Raw genomic sequence first — 20,971 nt, 5'->3', positions numbered from 1 at the left:
CTACGACTTCCGGTCTCCGCTTTCAAAATAAAAGCCTTTTGGATGCGAAAGGGGATAAATTGTAGTCTTTTGTAGTCCTACGTCTGACAGTACCACAACCACAGCACCACGACTGCTCTTTTGTCTGTCACTTTAAATATATCATTGAAAATGGATGTGCATGTTATCTTAAGTCTTATACCATACTGTGGTCCCAATGTTTTTTTTATTTCACCTTCCTGTAAAACTATCCAGTAATGGGTAGATATCAGAAGCACTGTAAAAACATGTATGTGTATTTTTTTGTAAATCCAGAATGATTGTGGTCTATTTTATATTTATATCTCCTGTATAATTATTTCAATAAATGTTTCAGCTCATCTGACATATAGTACAGCGGGGTGGTGTGGAGCTTCATGACTCATTTTTTTGTACTTCTTCTACCACCAGATGTCATGGTGGCCCCTCTTTAAAGGGCTTTCTGATAGTTGCTCATTTGTGATAAAGAGAGTTAATGGATCTATTTCATTTGGCAAGAGTGTGTTGTATTATGTGGTGCATCCAGCCCACAGTAGGAAATAGATACTGCCGCTTAAAACAATGCTGTCATGGGCTACTGACTTTTTTGGTGTAGTTTCCTGATAGGACGCACGGTGGCAGCACAGCTCTGTCGGCAGGCACTGTAATGAACCAACCATTAGATTCCTCCTGAAGATGATAACACGCCGACCTCAGTTATTGATGTGATGGTTAAATGTTTGCATATTGACAAAATTTAGTGAATACAAAGGCTTTAATTAATACATGTAGGCTGACAAACAAGAGGTTCACAGATTTTAAAGAGGTATAAAACTAATTTGGGTACAGAACTCCAAAGAGTCTTGCAGCATGTGTCTAATTTTAATCAGACATAAGCTGCTTGTCGTGTTGTAATGAAATTTGGAGCGATGCAGAAAAAAGAACGTGTTCATCTTTTATTATTCACCTTTGAACCAGATGTAAAGTGTTTGTTAAGCAGAGACAAACCTCAGGCTGCCCCGTCTCCTTTCTTTGGTTTGGAGACAGATTTCCTGTGTAGAAACTGAAAGTGAGTTTTTGGGTCTTTCTTTGGAAAACCCATGAACTTAAAATCTGTTGACTCCTTTCTTTCCATGTGCTCTGGACATCCCCTCGGCCATGTCTGTGAACTTGGCTGTTAGAAGTGTCACATTGTGTTGCATGTGGAACTTGCCTTGGTCTTTATTTAGTCTGGCATATCACCACGTCACAAGATCTCAGTCCATATGACTAGGGCCATGCTGCTCTATTGTCAAAGCAATGAAAGAAGCCACTGTGTGCGGATTGGTAATTGGATGGAGAATTAGATGAATTTGCTTTGATTGTCACCATAAGTCATCAGGTGTGTGTGTGTGTATGTGTATAAATATAATACTGCCATTATATGTGAATTTACCTGCAGCAGATTTGGTTAAAAATACACTATTTGGGCCTTTAACTATAATTATTCAGCAGATGTTGGCACAGATAACGAGAGGCATTGATCTACAGGGGACACTAATTATTCTCCTTGTTAGAATCATGTTATTTTGTACACTGAATTCTAAAATTACAGGAGAGGGTCCTCCAGTAGAGATACTGTTTGTGTCATTAGGAAAAAAATCAGTTTTGTTATCTATTATCACAAATGAACAGGTTGACCTAAGTTTACTGTACACGTTCAAATGCTAAGACAAATTACTGCACAGATCAGTTTAATGAAAAAATTAAATTAGCATCAGCAATGCTGTTAACACCAGACAGAAGTGTGTGTCTTGTACACAGAGGCATCAATGTTGTGATGTGTTATGCAATTGCAAAAATGCCTACAGTGCTGTGAGTGTGTGTGTGTGTCTTCCTTCCTCCCCTCCCTCTCTGTGCACTGCTGACCAAATTAAATGGACAGTGCATCAGTCTCTTTCTGTTCTCATTGTTCCTGCTGTCCTTTCACCTGAGTCTGAGCTCATGGTCCAGTGTTGTTTTTAGCCGTAGATTCACTCTAATCGTTGTTGTCTCAGTAATATTTAGCGTCTGTGCTCTTTCAGGAGCTGTGAGGTACATGTGAAGAGGAAAGCCTGCTGAGTTTTGTTGTCCTGGAGCAAGGATGGGAGAGCGGCAGTCAGTGCCAGAAGACGTGGAGCAAGCGGTGGATGTGCTGTCGACAGTCGGTGGTAGGGATCCCTGCGGTGTCTGTGTCATTCTGTCACCTCACGTTGTCAGAAGCCAGTGTTGCTTTATGTGTTAATTTTATTCTAATATCATGTCTAAGAAACACAGACACTCTTTGCCTGTTTTGCGCCTCCTGTCACACAGTTTATCAGGATTTGTTTTTTTACACCTGACACTGATATGAGCCTCCAGTAAACACATGACACAGTATGCTAATTCATGATATATTCACTCTTATTTCCTCTGTGCAAATCAAAAGTATTTTCTTTTCCATGCTCTACATTTTCTGGTCATTATGAAGATAGCAAAAACCGGTGAATGAGTCTGGCTCCTTCTGGTGGGCAGATTATAATCGGGAATTGCTTTACATGGTTTTCATTGTTTAAGTACTCTCTCACAAATACATTTCTGCTTCTCAATTTGAAAAAATAAATTATGCTAATTGCCTGCCTCAGCAGCAGGTGTTTGAGTTCGTCCACTGGCTGATTTTCCAGCACTGTTTACACGAATGACTGCTGCTCTCTCAGGCTCTCACATGTTCATTCATGGATCGCCAGTATGGTGTTTCATTTGATTAGTTAAATGTGCCAAAATTAGTGAAAGGGAAAATGATGGATGTTGTGAATTTGTTCCGACAGGTCCATGGGCTTGAAAATTTTTTCCCAAGGTGCCTTTCAGCTCCAGGAAATTAAAAATATACCATTATCATCACCTATATACAGATCTGCACAGATGATACCGATATAGATGTCTGCGACAGAAAACTGAGACTATTTTAAGGCTCCAAGAAATGAATAAAATTTGAGAAGACTCGATTTAGGACATCATGCTGTGTTCATTTGCACTGAATTTTCAGGGACCTATTAATCCCTGACCTGAACACTGAGACCATACACTGACTCTGACATGTGTTAAATATACACACTGATTGCAGCTATTTAGTCAGTTTACTTTATTTCAACTACAGTTCTTCAGCTTCCTTAATGGTTTGACTGTCTTCAGGCAGCAGTGTATGAAGTGACAGGTTCCACTGCTCCTCAAAGCAACAGTTCAGTTTGAGCTTTGCAACCTGTTGCATGCAAACCCCTTTATTTCTTTGCTGGCATTGTTTTTTAAGGGACAGACCTAAATAGTACCAGTATAAATAGACGGAAAAAATATTAAATTATATAAGTAATATAAACTTCTCTTTGATCCTTCGGGCTGTGAGTCCTCCTCTTGAGTGATTAATAAATCTAATAGTGAAGAATGCCATTCTAATGAAAAGTGCATGACCACCTTTGCTTGCTACCTTTGAAGTTTAAAGGGAGGATGTTTGTGTGATTGTGTGATGATAAATTAGGTGAAATAAAGATAATGCGATAGTCTAAGGGAGGAGGAGACCTTTACAGATGGCACCAGGGCAATTTTAGTTTTCTTCCTATCACCGGTAATGCCTGACAAGTCTAAATCTGCTGATGCTACAGTTAGAAGGTCCTTTTGGGGCAGGGGGGGTTTCCTCCCTGAACAACATTAAGCACTCTATAACTTTCTGCCTCTCTTTTCAACCGTTTGTTACCTTGACAACCATCATCGTTATAATTCCCCCTGACTGTAAATCCCTGATCAAATCATGTCCGCTTCCTTTAAAGCTTCCTTTAAATGGTCCTGTCACTGCACACCATTCCACTTGATAACAAAATGTCCTGGTTAACAGTCAGAAGAACTATGTTTTTGAACAGAAAAATTAAGAACATACTGACACTAACTACTGTCACATGCAGACACAGTTGGCAGCTTATTAGGTCGGTAGCCTAATGCAACGGTCCTGCAGTAAATGCTACCTTCATCAAGGTTATAACATTCACATTTTACTGAAACTGGGTTAGAGAGGAGTTTTTATTTTGGGAGCTTCGCTGATATAAATATGGTGGATGAAATCTTGAAACACTGGTGTAATTCAGGAGCTTCTGAAAGCCTTTGTCAGTCTTCAGCTGTAAATATCACCCTGGAAAGTACATGATCATCATTCATGGCACACAGTGAAGTCACCCAGGAGGAAGGAAGCAACTGTTTTGTTTGTTTGTTTGTTGGAGCTGAAGTCAAAGTGAAACACAGCCACCACTTCAGTCTGATCATTGTAGTTGCTTCTAGATTATTTCTAACTTTGACATCACTTTGGTATTCATGAGGGGACAAACAGGAACACACATGTGCCACTTTAGTATAATTAGCTGTATGGGGGTTATGTCATAGCACTCCCTCCACCCGTTCTTCCTGCGATAAACACAGAGCAGACATAAAGGCAGATAAACAATCACACATTCACAAGAACAAACACAGCAGCCTAACCGGGGAGGGGGAGAGGCAGCCAGCTTGAAGAGGTTTCATGACCAAGCTCACAGACATGATATGAGACACACACTGACATGACGATGTCTCTTTTGGAGTTAATTCAAGAGAGCCAAGGGGTGCTGAGCCGATTGCTGCACGACCTGCACGAATCCGTCAGCGTGCTGACCCGACACACACACCACAGCAGGAGCAATCGACCTATCAGGAGAGGAGGTCAGTGTAGTTTCGAGTGTGTGCGGTGCTGATTGCAACTGGACATGAATTCTGTCCAAAGTGTGTCCTGGTTCTCTGGTTCTGTGACAGGATGACAGGACAGGATTTCCTGTCACCACGGGGAGATTCCTCCTGCTGTGTTTCAGACATAATTGAAGAACTTCTCTGTTTTGTTTCCTGCTGATGCTACAGTATGTCTGCAGGAGTTTGGACTACAGAGGAAAATTAAAATGAAATGTCCTACTATTGCGTATGGTATACTGTATGTTTGTAGTTATTTTCAGAGCAGATCTTCTACACTGTCTTACCTTGAGTGCAGCACTCTTTAGTGTTTGACCTTGGTAACTGACTACATGGGAAAGCCTGTGAGTGGTTAATTGATAACTTACTTTATGTCTCAATACACCAGCAGCAGAAATGTCTGTTCACTAATTGGACGGCTTGGGGACAGTTGACACAGATAAACAGGCAGACAAACACACAGTCAGAGAAACTGGTTCATAGGACAAGCACACTGGCAGCCGGGTGTTCGTATCGATCATGTCTGCCAGCCTTTGCTGTGGCCGTCAACCAGCAGAAAGGAAACAGAACCATAAATACACCCAAGCTAACACACAAGGTGAGTGTTGTCTTAATGTGGGACATTCTAACGTACTGCTTCTGGGAACCTGTTGAGTTTGAGGTTACAGTTTAGCTCAAGTTTAGACACTTCAAGGAGAAACTGCATTGATTTTTGTAAATTCAGTCACGCAGCACCGACTGATCAATATTTGTGCATGGCAAGAAAAGCAGGCAGGTCCCAGGGTTAGTCCTGGTTTACAGACATTAGACGGGAGGTTGATTTTGTGTTTGAGTTTCTCTATCATTTCCCATCCCATGTCACCTGTTTCAGCCTAAGCATCCTGAGACCTAGTATTACATGAAAAGATTGCTATGCTCGGAAATTTGTTGCTGGCATATGTGTGTGCGTGTGAAAGATTTCCACAGCAGGAGGGAGGGGCAGAGGAAAGAGGTGTGGTGTAATCACTCAAGAAACTTTGACAGGTGTGTGCGCGTGCGCACGTGGGAGAGATAGACAGGGAGCGTTTGTTTGGAAATACAGATGAGGAGAGCGGGATGAGGCGGGCGACAGTCTTCTCTCTACCTGTGGAGAGGCAGACAGTCAGGGAGGAAGAGGAGAGCGGACAGAGGGACGGGATGAAGGAATGCACAGGAAAACAGGAGTATGGAGGAGAGAGGTTTGTCTGCATCTCTCTGCAGGAGATGAGGAGCTACTACAGATACACCCAGAGCTGTCAACAGCTGCAGAGTGAGTGTTGCAGGGATGTGTGTGTGTGTCACCGTGCATTAACTGTGGTGTGTGAGGTGTGTCAGTGCATGGAAGGGCAAATATTGAAATTTAGAATATACTCAACCTACAAATGCACACCAATGACTGCAAATGCTGTTTTTTTCTCTTAGTGGTGGTTGTTTCCCCACATGAGGATCACATGCATTTTTTTCCCCTGCACTCTTTCTTAAAAGCTGAGTCGTGATACTTTCTGTTCAGATTCCGACACCATGACTGCACCTCTCTCATGCTACTGATTGCAGCTGTACGTGGGCTAAAAGAGAAACTTTAATCATAAATACGAAGTCAAAGGAAAACACAATGAGTTGATTTCCGCCTCTGATAAATGTCTCCTGTGGCCCATCATGGTAGACCGGTAAGAGAGTATTACAGTATACTGCTACATCCTTATTTACCCAAGGTGGTTCAATAAAAGTTGGCATAATTACGTGACAGATTGTGTGCGAGGTGTGTGTTAAAAAAAGACTGCTGAGTATTTGTACACCATTGATCACACAGGCTGAGAGTCTATATACATGTGGGAACCGTGCAGTGTTTGCTTGATGGTCATGGATCCTGTCAGCGATGGCTCAGGTCTATTCTGGTCCCTTTCCTGTGGGCTTTGGTCTGTATTTAGAGCTGATGTGTGTATTTTTAGTCAGAGCTATTCTTCAAATGCTGTGTCACAGAGACAGGTGCTGCGTTTTTTTTCTCTTGATCTTAGATTAGATCCAGACCCGTTTGTTTTTTTTCACGATTGTTGGATTCACACATCTTCTAACCTGCAGAATTATATTTTTCTTCTGTTACTACTACAAAGTTAAGTTCTACTTAAATCCCACACAGCAATAATAATAATAATAATAATGGCTGTAGCTGTAAAAGTATAGTACTTGATTGAAATTCAATTTGCTTGTTTCTGCAAAATTTGGGAATAAACATTCATTTTGATTCTACATTGGTTTTATGATGGTCAGCAGTCTTCTCTGTAATTTCCTGCATGATGAGCCATCGTGACTGATAGCAGTCTTCCTCCTCTGTAGCAAAACTTCCTCTTTCATGTGTAATCACATGATTTTCTCATCACTGACTTTCCCATGATATCCCTCACTCTCTGCCACACCTCAGGTGTCTTTGACCTGTCTGACATCTGGTGATCTCTTGCGTTAAAATCCCTGGTCACCATCTGAGTTGCGCGTGACCCTGACCCTCCCACCACACACTCCTCTTTGTCAAGTTCACTGTCGTCAATCTGACACTTGTGTGGGTATAAATTCAGTGCATAATATTGTTCCCCATTTTCTTTATTAGCTACACTAAAATCTAATCTAATGAAAAGATTTTTACTGTGAAAGCAGCACAATGAACAATAAATTAACAAAAGCACAAAAGTGAAGATGCTGGCATTGATTTGGCAAACTGACGAACTCTTTAATACGTCTAAAAAATCTATTGCCGTGAGTCAACATATCCTTTATGTCCCTTTTAATGGCGTCTTGTTGCTTTTGAAAGCACTTAAAAATTAAGCCTCCGAGCGCAGACCTTAAAATAGAAGCTGTCAAAACAGAGTTGACAGGTGCAAACTTAAATCTACAAGCTCTTGACCTTTTTGAAAGTGCTATTCATAGCCCTACACATTATTTTCATATTGAGCTTCCATGTAATCTAGACACACTTTTCCAAGATCAGTCCAAAACCTGCAAGAATGAATGAGGAATCTGTGTAGCTGTTTCTCTAAGTATGTTCTACATCTTTAGCCTGATCAAGAGCTGAGTTTATTAGACTTCCTGATTCTGAAATCTTATCAATGCAACTGCTGAGTAATAACGAGTATACTTGAAATAATGGCCCAAACACAAAACCTCAGGTTGAATTTTCCTACATGAAAAAAATTCTCCAACTGCTCCAATAGAGCAATGATTCATTTTTCTCTGTAAATGAAACTCACCAAACCAAACTTTAACACAAAGTGACGTGTTCCTGTTTTTATGTAGACTGTTCATTTTGATTGGCAGGACATAGGGATCTGTCTCACCCCGTAATCCAGTCAAACATGCTGCTCTCCATGAAGTGAACGAGACATGTCAAAAAGTCAATGTGTCAAGCATGTCAAGACTACAATAGAAAATTGACCAAATGACTGAAACTCTGTGGACCTCCTCTTCTATAAACCATGATTTAAAGTGTGACACGGAGTCCAACAAACATTTCAACATTTTTGTTTTGCCAGAAAGTAAATGAAATGAAGCAAATTGAATAAAGATGGCTCATAATACCTTCTTTTTTTGACTTTTATGCTTGTTTTCTTTATACTCTTACAGTTCTCTATCTTATCTCTGTTTATGGCCTGCTTTCTCACTCATCCAGTGTATTTTCAGACAATGCAGCTTTTATTGAAGGCCACAGACTGGTTCTTCCGAGATATAATTTTATAAATAACAATTAAAAAGCCAGTGCGGTGTTCAGTGCTGACTGACTGGCCACTTGTTCACACCTTTTTGTCTTCCATCTAATCTTCTGCTTCTTGTTTTGTCTTATGAGTCACTTCTCAGTTTGGTGTCTTCCTGTTTACGCCACAGACAGCCAATAGTGTTTGATCCTGGAGCGGAAGGAGTGAACGGTGTTTCATCTTTGCCGACACAGACACGAGGGGAAAGTCTCGAATAAATAATTCAGCTGGGAGTTATTCAAGCTGTAGTCTGCACCACATCCCACATACAGGCACAAACAGGTCTCTTTTACATCCCGTATACACACTGACGTCTGCTCTGCATCCCACCTAAAACACACACAGATGCGCATTCACACCCACCCACACACCTCCGTTCTGTTAAATTCTTCTTCGGCCTTTTCCTCAGCTTAACTTGAGCTAACGAAGTCCCGAAAACGACCTGAAGCAAATTTAATTTGAGCCGCTGTGTTACGGCGAGCCTTTCACAGAAGGAGCTCGAAGCTCACGACATAATAAAGTTCATCATGTGGCCGATTTCAGATGCTGAGAGGGTTTTAGTCACGAGAGGGAATTTTCACATAAACTGATAAATTCCATTGCCTGGATTAAAGGTCAGTAGTTTAAAATGAGCTGAAGGTGAGGTCTTCAGCTGTGATCATTCTTCTTTTATATTAAACAGGCCATTGCACGTGTGCAAGGATAGTTAAAAAAATTTAAGTTTAATTATGTTTTACCTATAAAAATCTAGGGCCTGGCTTGTGCATGACTGGACTGTGACAGTGACGTTTCTACAACAGCACAGCGAGAAACACGAGTGCAGTGATGAGACAGGTTTTAAAGAAGCCAACAGTTGAGCCAGATTATCAAAACCACTTCATTCTGAGGCAAAACTGAAAGCGAATGCCTGACATAGTGACGTGCATGTGGAGAAACAGGACAGCGGAGTATCCTGAGGAGACCACCAGTGTCCTGGTTTACAGGGAAAACCATTATAGGGATTTGATACTTTACATGTTTGGACAGAAAACAAAGCATTTGGAAAATAGATGAAATGCACCTTAAGCCAGCCGCTTAATGACAATGCATCTAAAATGTGTGTATTCAGGACGTAGGCCTGAAAATTGTCGATCAGTGGGTGAAACCGGTCGCCCTCAGAGCTTCTGGAGGATAAATCACCAGAGACAGGAAATGAACCATTATAAACCCTCTGCCTTTTCCTGTCCCACAGCCAACGTGCTTTATCATCTAAATCTGACATAACGCGCTCACACACACACACGTAGGCCTCCATTTTGAGACAAGTCTTAGTATGTACAGTAACTGCAAAGGACCTCCATCCCTCTCTCTCTCTATCTTTCCCTCCATTTATTGATAATCTGATCTCAGACCAGGCTGAATTTAGCCTTAATCCAATTTTTAATCTCACACATCCACTGTTTTTCATCTCCTTGTGCCTAATCTCTATCACGTCTACCACCGTTACCCCGAGACATTTCCATATTCTAGTTCATATTTTGCTAAACGCTGAAATTGCTATTTTCATTCAGAGAAACACTGCTAACTAAACAAAGATCTGCTTGTACTTCAGGCTCCATCTTCTTGAGGCGTCTTTGTCTAAAGGAGCTTGTTTGAATTTGATACAACGGGAGAAATGATCACAAACTGTATTCTCTATGTGAAGAAAAACAGAAGAAACCGACTGACAGTTTAAAGAGTTTGTTTGGCTCAGCAGGGCAGCGCTTTGTGAACCGACCTCCTGAGGGTATATTCACATTTTCATCAGTCCAACTTCTCCCTGCGTCTGTGTGTGGCACACTGGGTCCCCCTGCTGTCTTTACTGGCATTGTTTATGTGTGTGTGTGTGTGAGAACAGCTCTGCTCTCTCTGGCACTAACATGACTCTTGTATTTGGATTATTAGAAATCATGTTTACTTTAAATTAGCCTGATTCAGAGCCGGCTCCGTGCGTTCACATGTTGGTTGGACACAATCACAATTTATCTTGCAGTATTATAATTTTGTCTGGAAAATATTTATCTACTGTGGTTTTAAATTGCAGTTGCTCTTCTTTCTGTTAGAATTAACTCTTACGTGAACAAACGAATTAGACTGTGAAAGGAAACTTTTTCTTTTCATATAGTTTTCCTCTATCTGCCTGAGAAATGTGAAACTGGGGGCGGACCGTCTGAAACTCCGCCTCACTGGCTGACACAAATGGGGAGGGGGGAGGTGTGTGTGAGTGTGTGAGTGTGTGTGAGTGTGTGTGGGCTGCACCGTGCAGTGACAGCTCAGTAAGCGGCTGAAGTCCTCGGCTGTGGCGGAATGGACTGCCTGAACTTCCACCGTGATGTCCTCTGACACAATATGTGGCTGTGTGTGAATGTGTTGTAACTGTGTGTGTGTGTGTGATTGCGTGTGTGTGTACATGTGTATACATACATGTACCTGCAACACTATGGCTCTAAACCGAGTGTCTCAACTCTGCCACGATATCACCAGGCTGTGGCTGCAGCTGAAGATGATGACAGGTACAGCGTCTGCGTGTGTGTCTGTGTGAGTGTGTGTGTGCATGTGTGTGCGTGTGTGTGTGTGTGTATCTGAGGTAAATGAGAGAGGTAGCACAAGATCTGTTAATTTAACATTAGAGTGTGTGTGAATAAGTTTTACAGAGATAAGACTATGAGAATTCTGCAGGTGCTTTCCTTTACGGATGTGTGTGTGTCTGTGTGTGTGTGTGCAGTGCTTACACTGACACTGGCGTGTGTTTTTGTGTGTTCTTGTCCGGGACCAGTCTTTGACATCACAGGTAGACCAGGTGCTTAAACAGAGTTAGTGTTTCATGTTTGTCCAGTTTGCCACACACAAAGCTGTGGGACAGTGGACAGCACTTTGGAGACCAAAGAAACTAAACAGTTGCATTAACTGATGAAATTGTGATTATAACCCTACACGGCCATTACTGTGGTCTGATTTCAGCTTATCACATATATTCTGGTATCAGCATTTATATTGGCTGATAAGTAACAAGACATCGTAAAGGATCTTTATCACAAACTGCTCGTCTTTACAGGAGAACGCTGAGGTCAAGAAGTCACCAGCGTCACTGTGAATCATCTTCTAAAGAAGATGAATATCTATACAAGACATTACACAAATGTGTTGGACAAAATGAACACACACACACGCACCATAAACTATCTTAGCACACACACAAACATACAGACGTCAGCGTCACTGTGTGACAGGTTTCCCCTGGTGAAATCACTTTGTAAATAGTTTTAAAAAGACGTTTCTAAATGAGTGTAAGCCGCTTTATGAATGATCTAAATGAACGGACGTGACCTGACTTTGTTATCCACATTGATTTTGTCTCCTTGCACAAAGATGCTTTTCCTGCTGAAGGCATTACTGTCCATCAGACGGTTACATAATCCAATATAAAGTGGACAGTGTGTGTGTGTGTGTGTGTTTTTCTTTTTCCTGAGGTCCTAACTGTGTGTTGAAGTGAGATGTGTCCTTACTCAGTACAGTACACATCAGCGCACGCTGACAGCATGTTAATCGCATTCGTCCCATTTACACAGTGTGTTTCCTCTCGTCAGTTGGGAGCAACATTAGGACAAAACCCTTTTGAGGGTTTGAACGTCAACATCTCCTCCCCCTTATTTCCACTCTCAGTTGTGTGTCTGTGTGCTCGTCGGTTCTCTCGCTGTTTTTTTGTTTGCTCTGCTGTGTGATAATTGCAAACCTGTGAACCACAGTGTTGATAATAATCCATGGAGATTTCGTCTTGTGTTTCTTGGCTCTGTGTGGGTGTTTTTCAGGTGTGTGCACAGTGCGCTGTGTTTTGGTTTGTGTTGCTGCGCAGAGAGAGCGAGCATGTTTGCCCTGCTAGCAGATGGACGGAGGTTATCTTATGGGCCTCATACAGCCTGCTCACACACAGACACACACACACACACACAGATAGTAAGGTATCCACCTTTCAGAGCGTTGCTTTTTGCCAAGTCAAGATTAGAAGTTAACAAGTCTCAGCTAAGCTCCCATAAGGCAATCTGGGACGTGGATCTGTGTGTGTTCGAGTCAGTGTGTGTGTGTTTTAAAGCATTTATTTGCTTTTAAAGTGCCGGTTTGTGTTGGATTTAGCAGCAGCAGCAGCTGATGTAATGTACTGTACCCTTCAGTCGATTCATCTTATCCTCAGGAGCCATTCACGACAAACAGCTGGTAATTACAGAAGAGCTGCAGCATGTCAACACAACAAGGCAGTGTAAGCAAGAGAGCATAATCAATAAGGTCAATACAGAGCTAAATTAGATTAAATGGATGGGATGAATCTTTAATGAGCCCTGAGGGGGGATAGAGTGATTCAACAACAAAATACAACAAATCAAACCTATTGATTTTTAAATATATTTATCAGGCTGACACACCGATCCATTACAGAGATTTGTCACTCGGCTGTAGTCAGATATAACCTGAAATTTATACCAATTATCCATTTTACAATACATTGTCGGGGAACTACTCCTTATTTAACCAAATGTTCATCATTAAATTTTTATTATCTGTTTAAGACTATCGTCAGGGAAATGTCTTGCCTCCAGTGCATGATGTCTGTTTTTTCCTACAGCTGCAAGTTTCTTTGAGGGCAAGTAAAAACACAGTCCTCCTGGATTCTTTACTTGTTGGCTGCCTCCCTCTCTTTCTCTCTGTGTGTGTGTCCTTTTCCCTTTTCTCTCCCCACTCTGTCTTTCTCAGTTTTCATGTTCTTTGTTCTGTGTAGATGACTGGTAGCCACGGCCAGAGGCAGCTAAAAAAAGGCTGCAGTTATATCTGCTGGTTTTACTCTGTTTTTTTTTTCCTCTAATGGTGGAGAGAGAAGAAGGGAGGAGGACCTGGATTTTAACCCACAAGAAAGGTCACACCGATCTACCAGGCCGATCTAACAGCTATCAGATCACAGCACAGCAAGATCATCGGTGTGTGCCCTGAGGATTGTTGGCACCGTTTGCATTAACTGAGGAAGCAATGAAAGTATAGTAACATAGTGTGTAACTGTTGGGAGTCAGGGACATAACCACTAGCTCTGAACACCAGTTTTAAATTCCCTTTATGTTTATTTTGAGATAATGAGCTCACTTGAAGCTGAAACTGTTATTGGCACTAAAACATACGCTCTAAATAACAAGAGGCACGTTTATTGAACAGCTAAAGATGGCTGGGCACGGACAGCCTGAACTTGTTGCACTTAACAGCAGAAAGTGCTGATTATTATTTCCACGTCAGCTGATAGTAAAGTCGGCACTGATCGGTCGCTCTGTTTGAATACAGTTTGCTTGAGTCCTGGATGGGAGCTCGGCTTCGGAGTGGTTGCGTGTCTGTGTCTGTCTGTGTGTGTTATGACGGCAGCACAGACTGCAGACGGAGGGACAGTGGTGTGTTGTTCTGCTGAGATGATGATGCGAGCATCTATTCAGTAGATCAGGGCTCACTGCCAGTGGCAGAGTGAGGCCTGAAGCCATTGTTCAGAGGCGGAGCGCGTCACTTTTACATCAGCACCTTGGCCTCGTGCAAGTAGGATGAACTGTACTGCAGCAGGAATAATGAATAAATTAATAAATTAATATAGACACTGGGTTAATTTCTAGAAGTGTAAATAAAAGTGATATTAATCAGGAATGTCCCCAGAGGACACTGCACACAGAGAGCCGAGGAACCCAAACAGTAATATTTTAATGTTTGTCTGGCTGCTGCTGTTTTTCCTGATCCACACTAATTCAGGCTTTGTGTTTGGGGATGGGCACTGCACACACACACACTCACACAGACACACACACATATCCCAGGCCGCTGTTGGCCGTGTGACCCAGTTGTTGTTTGGCATGGTGTGTGCCAGTCAGCCCCTGTCCTGTGTGTGTGTGTGTGTGTGTGTGTGTGTTAACGTCCCACAGCAGTGGCAGATGGGACTTTGGTAAACCCTGACTATAATGCCAGATAATAGAAGTCGGATTCCCTCACACAAGTGCACACACACACACAGACACACACATTCACACACACACACACAGCTGCAGAGCGGCTGTCAAATCCTTGCTTCTCTATATGCAAACACGCACACACACGGGTGCAACTGGCCATCTCTCTGCTGGCATTTGATACCAGCACAACAACTTTTAGCCTTCCATCAGCCCCTCACCACACACACACACACGCACACACACACACACTCATTTCTCCATCCTAGTGCCTTCAAGTCTACATTCCAAGTCCGTCCTTTCCATTTGGTGCATACCAGAGCAGCAGATGAAGAGCTGAAGGTCTCAGTGACGCCTCAGAGCCGGGCATCTGTCTTAGTGACGTTGTGCTTCATTAGCTCTGCCAAGGAGGTCATGTTTTCACCCGCGTCTGTTTGTTGATTTGTTTGTTTGTTTGTCAGCATGATTATGCAAAAAGCACTGAACCAGTTTGCACCAAAAGGGAAGCCCGAAAAAAATCTCTGTGGTTTATTATCAGCCACCGCGCTCCACAGGTTTGCAGTTATCACTCAGCAGAGCAAACAATGAAACAGAATAAATGAAGGAGAGTTTACCGATTTTTTAAATCACTGTGATGAAACCTGAGCAAGTGCTCAGCTCTGCTGTGTGTATATGTCTGTTTCTGTATGTCTGAGGTCATTTCTGTGTGTTCGTGCACCCGTGTCCGACCATGTCATGCTTGTTTGTGTTTGCACAGTCCTCAGCCGGGGGCCTGTGTGTGTCCATGTGTGTTGTGGCGAACATCAGACAGCCCTCCGGCTTCCTGTGGCTTTGAACTTTGACCAGCCACCAGCACTGGCAGCCATTAACCGGCAGAGAACAGCTGGCTGTCGGCTTTGAACCGACAGTGTGTGTTTAGCAATGAAAACCTGTAGGAACACGGCTGCAGAACAAAGGAGGAGGAGGAGTGTGTGTGAGTGTGTGTGTGTTTCCATCAGTTGTTTGTGCTTTGAGTGTGTGTAATGGACTGTACCTTTATCAGACTTAATTGAGCTGTTGCCTCTCTTTCACTCCTGACATAACCAGAGTGTGTCTTGTTTTGCAAATTGAGTTTTTGCAAATTACATCATAAGGGAGTGTTAGCAGCAATCAAATCTAAACACAGACACACACACACACACAAACACACATTTCATGTTAAATCTGCAGAGGAGCGATTCTCTATACAACATATGATTATGTTCAGCATTAACTAATTTCCTAAACTAATTGTTTTGTCTAGAAATTGTCAGATAATGTGGAAAATGCTTCTTATAATTTCCAACAGAATCTGATACCAGCGAATATTTTGCATTATTTTGCCTTAAAAAAAAAAATTGGTTGAATTGGTTGTCAAAATAATTACAGATTAATTTTCTGTCAATCAACTAATCATCTAATTGTTCTCGTTCCAAAATAGTATTTGTTGGGATCTTGTTATTCCTTTCTTGAGAAAGTAAAATTTAGAATCTGTAAATGATTAAATTAGACTGCAGGTATACAGTTGTGAAGTGTGGTACTTCTCTTGACCCCCTACCACGGAGAAAACACATCCACAGTATCAACTAGCACCAGGCCAACACATTAAAAATGTAGGCATGTGTAAAGAAACCCTGTCCTCCATTTCATCCTATTTAGACAGGAGCACCTCCACGCTCTTTTTTATTTTCCGACTGCCTCGTTCCCCCTCTTCCCTCCTCCTCCTCACTATCTTTTCACCTCTCTAAATCCAGGGCTTATTCCCTCTCACACATGCAGACACACACAAACAGGCTTTCAGCTGCAGACTCTCAGGAGATCCCTGCAATGTGTTGTGGAATTCTTCTCATATTTTATTTGAATCCTGAAATGCTGCATGTAAGGTGTCACGTGTTATTGCCATATTAGTTATATTAGGACGACTGAGAGCAACTTTGACTTGAAGTTAATTTTACTGTTCAACAGGAATCCAGAGAATCCTGCTGAACCGGAGTGAATCTAATAAAAGAGTTGAATGAAGTGATATTTAGTTTTAAGGGAAGGCTGTTGAGTTATGTATCGTTTAGCCCCTCAGCTAAGCCCCTGAAAAAAAGATGAATGAATTGGGGAAGGGATGTCAGGGCTTGGGGGAAGGGTACAAGGGGGCGGGGGGACATTCTTTCTAGGCCCCCCATAATCACTATTTGTGTTTTGCTGCATTGCCCCACTTCTAGTGAGTGTGTGTATGTGTGTATGTGTGTGTGTGTGTGTGTTGTTGCAGTCTAGTCACTATAGTTTAATTTCATTCATTCCACTGAGGACAAAGCAGGGAGTTTTAGAGTTTCAGCAGCAGTGAAAAGCAGCCCGACGCCTGAATGTCTGATATGTCTGCACCAGTCACCCCTGTAGTGCACAAGCTGTGTGCTCAGCGCTGTTTGTACCAACTTGAACTGAAAACTGCTGTTTTTTCCCATATCACATACACAGAAGCTACTGATCTGAAACAGAATCGCTGTCAAACACATGAAAATACAAGAAAATTAATTCCCATGCTTTTGTTTCTTTGAGGATTTAGTTTTCTGCTCTTAAATAAAAAACAAAAGCGAGTAACTAAAACTCCAGGCATGTTAAGATGCGATGAATCTCTCCCAAAGCTTATGCAGTGCCAACCTGCTCTTTCCATCGATATGATAACAATAAAAATATAGTGTGGAACAACTGTTATTTAAACCCACCCTGTCATTTTCCTGGATGGAAAAAAAAACAACACAAGAGCAATTTTTCTCACTGATGCTGACACAGCTCCTCTGCTGACCTGTATTTAAAAGCCACAGCTAAATGCTACACATGCTTTAAGTTTCAGATACAGTCTGTTAATTTTGGTTAGGCTTAAAGATCAAACACACACACTCACACACACACACACACACACACATATATATACAAACGTATACACAGACACAGCAGAGTCAGAGAGGTGCTCCACAGTCTCAGGCAGAGCTTACTGCCCTGACACACTGACCTGACAGCTGGCACAGTGAGCCCACAGCGCCCTGAAACACACACCCTGACATATGACAACACGCTTGCTCAAGTACAGTCTCACATATCGTATGTGCAAAAAATGTTAGAATGCACATAAAGTGTTGGGTGCTTTGCTCAGAGGCTCTGGGAAGAGAGCTCTCCAGATTTCAAATCCCCTCCTCTCCTCTCCTCTCCTCTAGCGTTGCTCTTCCTCTCTGGTTTGTGGTGTAGTAGAAGCTAATTATAGCAGAGATGGTGCTTTTTGGTTAAATTACAGGCTGGCTCACTTTGCTGGGAGCTCTGTGGTCTGTTCAAGTTTATTAAAGTGGACCTGCATTAGTCCCACGTTAACCATCTCTTTAAACTACTCTTCCTTTACTCTCTTCTTTTTCTTTCCCTAACAGGTGATAGTCATGTATGTTTTTGGTCCAGGGTGTTCCCGTCTGTGTGCACAGAGGCTGAGTGGCTCCTGAGTCACTGCTGTGACATCTTAATGTAATCCCCTGATATCTGGAGCCATGCCCAGTGACTTACTGGCATTATTACTCTGTACACGTGTGTGTGTGTGCCAGCCAGTGCTGTAAACCTCCTGTATAATATATCCCCGCCTGATCACAGCTACAAGAGTTTTGTGCTTCCTGTTTAATCGCTGTAGAGTCATTCTGCATAAAAGCTACGTACATCCCAAACATCCTGTAAACAGCTGCCAGCGTGTGGACTACACATGAAGCCTGAGAGCCACAGTATGTGGTATGAGTCACTGTCTAGCCAATGGTATGCTGACACACTGTATATAGAATTACTGAGGATTTAAGCTCTTAATCTGTTGGGTTTCTTCATCATATGGAGCCGCTGCACAGCACAGTGTCCTCTGTGCCACAGAGCGCAGAATTCAGACCTCTTCAAAGGTTAGAGTTATGATGGAGAGCACTGGTTGTATGATCACCTGTAATGGTTTAGTTTTACTGATGATTAATATAGTTAATATTGATTTTTACAGAATTGTCCCCATGCCTGCTTACCTAACATTCAAACAACACTAAGAAGCTGGATGGACAGTAGATTGGCCTTAGCTGCCCCTTTTGCAACAGATAAATCTCTGAGACTGAAACAAGCACATTATCCTCACCCTGCCCCCAGTGTCAAAGCCTTAAAATCAGTCAGACGAGCTTCTCCCGCGGGGTGATTTGGGTGGAAGGCCCCTTTCCAAAATGTGAACAGTTTGTTTGGTTTGCACCGAGATGGTAATTAATGCCTCTCGCTGCCAGGCCCACTATGCTGCTTGGAAACCTTGCCACACTTCGCTCACACCAGTCACAGTGCCAGCCTTTGTATATGTGCACACAGCACTTCACAATGATGCTCCATCACACACGCTAAGATGACGGAGACATTAAAAAATTCTCAGTTTTCATTCACAGACGCGCACATGATATGTACACAACTAACAGTCCCTCTTCGCTGTGTTTGGCACAGGTCACACATAGCAACCAAATGGGTGGGGGACAATGATTTTCTCTATCTCTGTCTTTCTCTGTGTCCACATGTGTTAGAGGACTAAATGAGATTACTGTAATCCAGCTTGACCAGAGAGAGGAGGAAATCCAAATACTGTTTACTTCATCCCCTGTTGGTGTCTCTGCCTCGCTTTCTCCCCTCTCCCCCCCGGATTTTCTCTCGCAGTTCTTTCACTCTCTTCTTCATTTCCCATCTTTCCTCCTTTCTCCCCCCTGCCCGGCCTCCTAAATCTGTATATATTCACTTCACTGTCTCAGTTTAGACTCTCAGACGTCCAGCTCTGGGTTCTGTCTGTGTGGAGACATTAGTATCTAACTAATATGCGTCTCTTTCTCTCCCTCTCTCTCCAGATGACATCCTGCAGAGGGAGGATGTTCCTCTGTGTGCTGCAGAAATTGGCTCTGAGCTCCAGAAACAGTTTGCCATCCTGCCCGGTGGGTTTGATGTCTTTGCTCACCTGCACCAGGTTTACAGTCACAGACACTTCACATATAAATGAAGATCAATGATTGAGTTTAAGCAAAATTAACAAATTACTTGCAACTGCAAATAAACATTTGCCAGCAATTCTCTATTTGTTATGTTTTGCGCTCAAGCAATTTTTTTATTACATATAATTTGTCACGGCGAACACAAAAATAGCCAGCAGCTGAGACAGAGCATCCAGCCGCCGCCCGACACACCACACATCACATGGTACCTGCCCCAGAAACTCCCAACATCACTGAAAAGCCCGTTTGAGGCCAAAGGATGAGGTGGAGTGTGAGGCCATGTGAAAACAGAGTTTTATAACGAGCTGGTTTTCAAACTGTAAAACTCCAGGGCAGATTCAGTCTGCGTGAAGAAACAAAGAGTTCTGCTGCAGGAAAAGTTTCACTCATCAGTTACTGATGACAGGCTGACCCAGATAGGACACACACACACACACACACACACACACTTAAACACACATGCACATAGGAATGCACACAAAGCAACTTAAAACAAACGTATGCACAGAGAAACACACACACACTCTTGGGGCTCTTTGCTGGGTTACCATGACGATAATGCCTGCCCAGTGACGGCATGTGAATAATTTAGCACCATGATGATCTGCTTTGCAACTTGACCCACCAACGAGAGAGCGAGAGAGAGAGAGAGGGGGCCAAATGTGTGTGTGTGTGATTTTATGCTCCTGTATAAAGTTTGGTCCTTTTACAGGTGGGGTTAAGTTTTTGTGGAAAATGTTCATGATTAAATTCAGAGTCACATTTCCCTGTGTCATCTTACTTTAGAAATTAAAATTACAGCTACAAATACAGACCCCACATTCACTTGCTTGACCTTTAATTAAGAGTTTTCTTCATGATATGTCCCTGTTGCATGTGTGAGATATCTCTCTGCTCCAAAGTCACTAAAAAGTCAAGAGGAAATCATCAACATGCCCAAACCTCAGGCTGACACACGCTGGATGTCACCCTGACCTTTCTGTGATCTCCTCCCTGACCTCTGTGTCTCCAGGGGGCCGTGGGATGAACGGCAACCCCATCATTGTCTTCCCAGAATTCCCAGCTTTCAGCGAGTTGGAGGAGGAGGAGGTCCAAAATGTTCTCAGCTACCTCACCAGCATCCCAAGGTTAGCATCACACACACACAGACACACACACACACATGCATGCACCATCCCTTCTGCAGCTTCATTTGGTCTGACAGTAAACATACTGAAGAGAAAGCAGCCAAAGAAACTGGAGGTGTAATACCACAAAGAGCCAGCAGGTGTCAGCACAACACCAAACAGATACCACAAGGAAAGAGCTACAGAAGACATGAAGAAATAGATTTTACAGAAAGGGAGATTATTGAAAAGGTTGGAGAATAGAAAAGAATATGGCTTATAATTGTAAGTATTTTTCATAATAAACTACCATAATAACCCTAGCTCTGATGGAAGGGTATCAG

General features: G+C 42.5%; 1 protein-coding gene across 3 annotated transcripts in view; it reads left to right on the top strand.

Annotated features, from left to right (window-relative positions):
* The first annotated feature begins 10,846 nt into the window (after positions 1-10,846).
* The window catches only part of mcf2la (mcf.2 cell line derived transforming sequence-like a), a 28,085-nt gene continuing 17,960 nt past the window's right edge, over positions 10,847-20,971 (top strand). For all 3 annotated transcript variants that reach the window (XM_041032225.1, XM_041032226.1, XM_041032227.1), the window contains exons 1-3: positions 10,847-11,041; positions 19,381-19,464; positions 20,534-20,648. In XM_041032225.1, the coding sequence (XP_040888159.1) occupies positions 10,894-11,041; positions 19,381-19,464; positions 20,534-20,648 (347 nt within the window). In that variant the 5' untranslated portion in view covers positions 10,847-10,893. The remainder of the gene's footprint in view (positions 11,042-19,380; positions 19,465-20,533; positions 20,649-20,971) is intronic.

This window comes from Toxotes jaculatrix, chromosome 24, assembly GCF_017976425.1.
Source record: "Toxotes jaculatrix isolate fToxJac2 chromosome 24, fToxJac2.pri, whole genome shotgun sequence".
In the NCBI taxonomy this organism is placed as follows: Eukaryota; Metazoa; Chordata; class Actinopteri; family Toxotidae; genus Toxotes; species Toxotes jaculatrix.
This window is presented reverse-complemented; position numbering and strand designations above follow the sequence as displayed.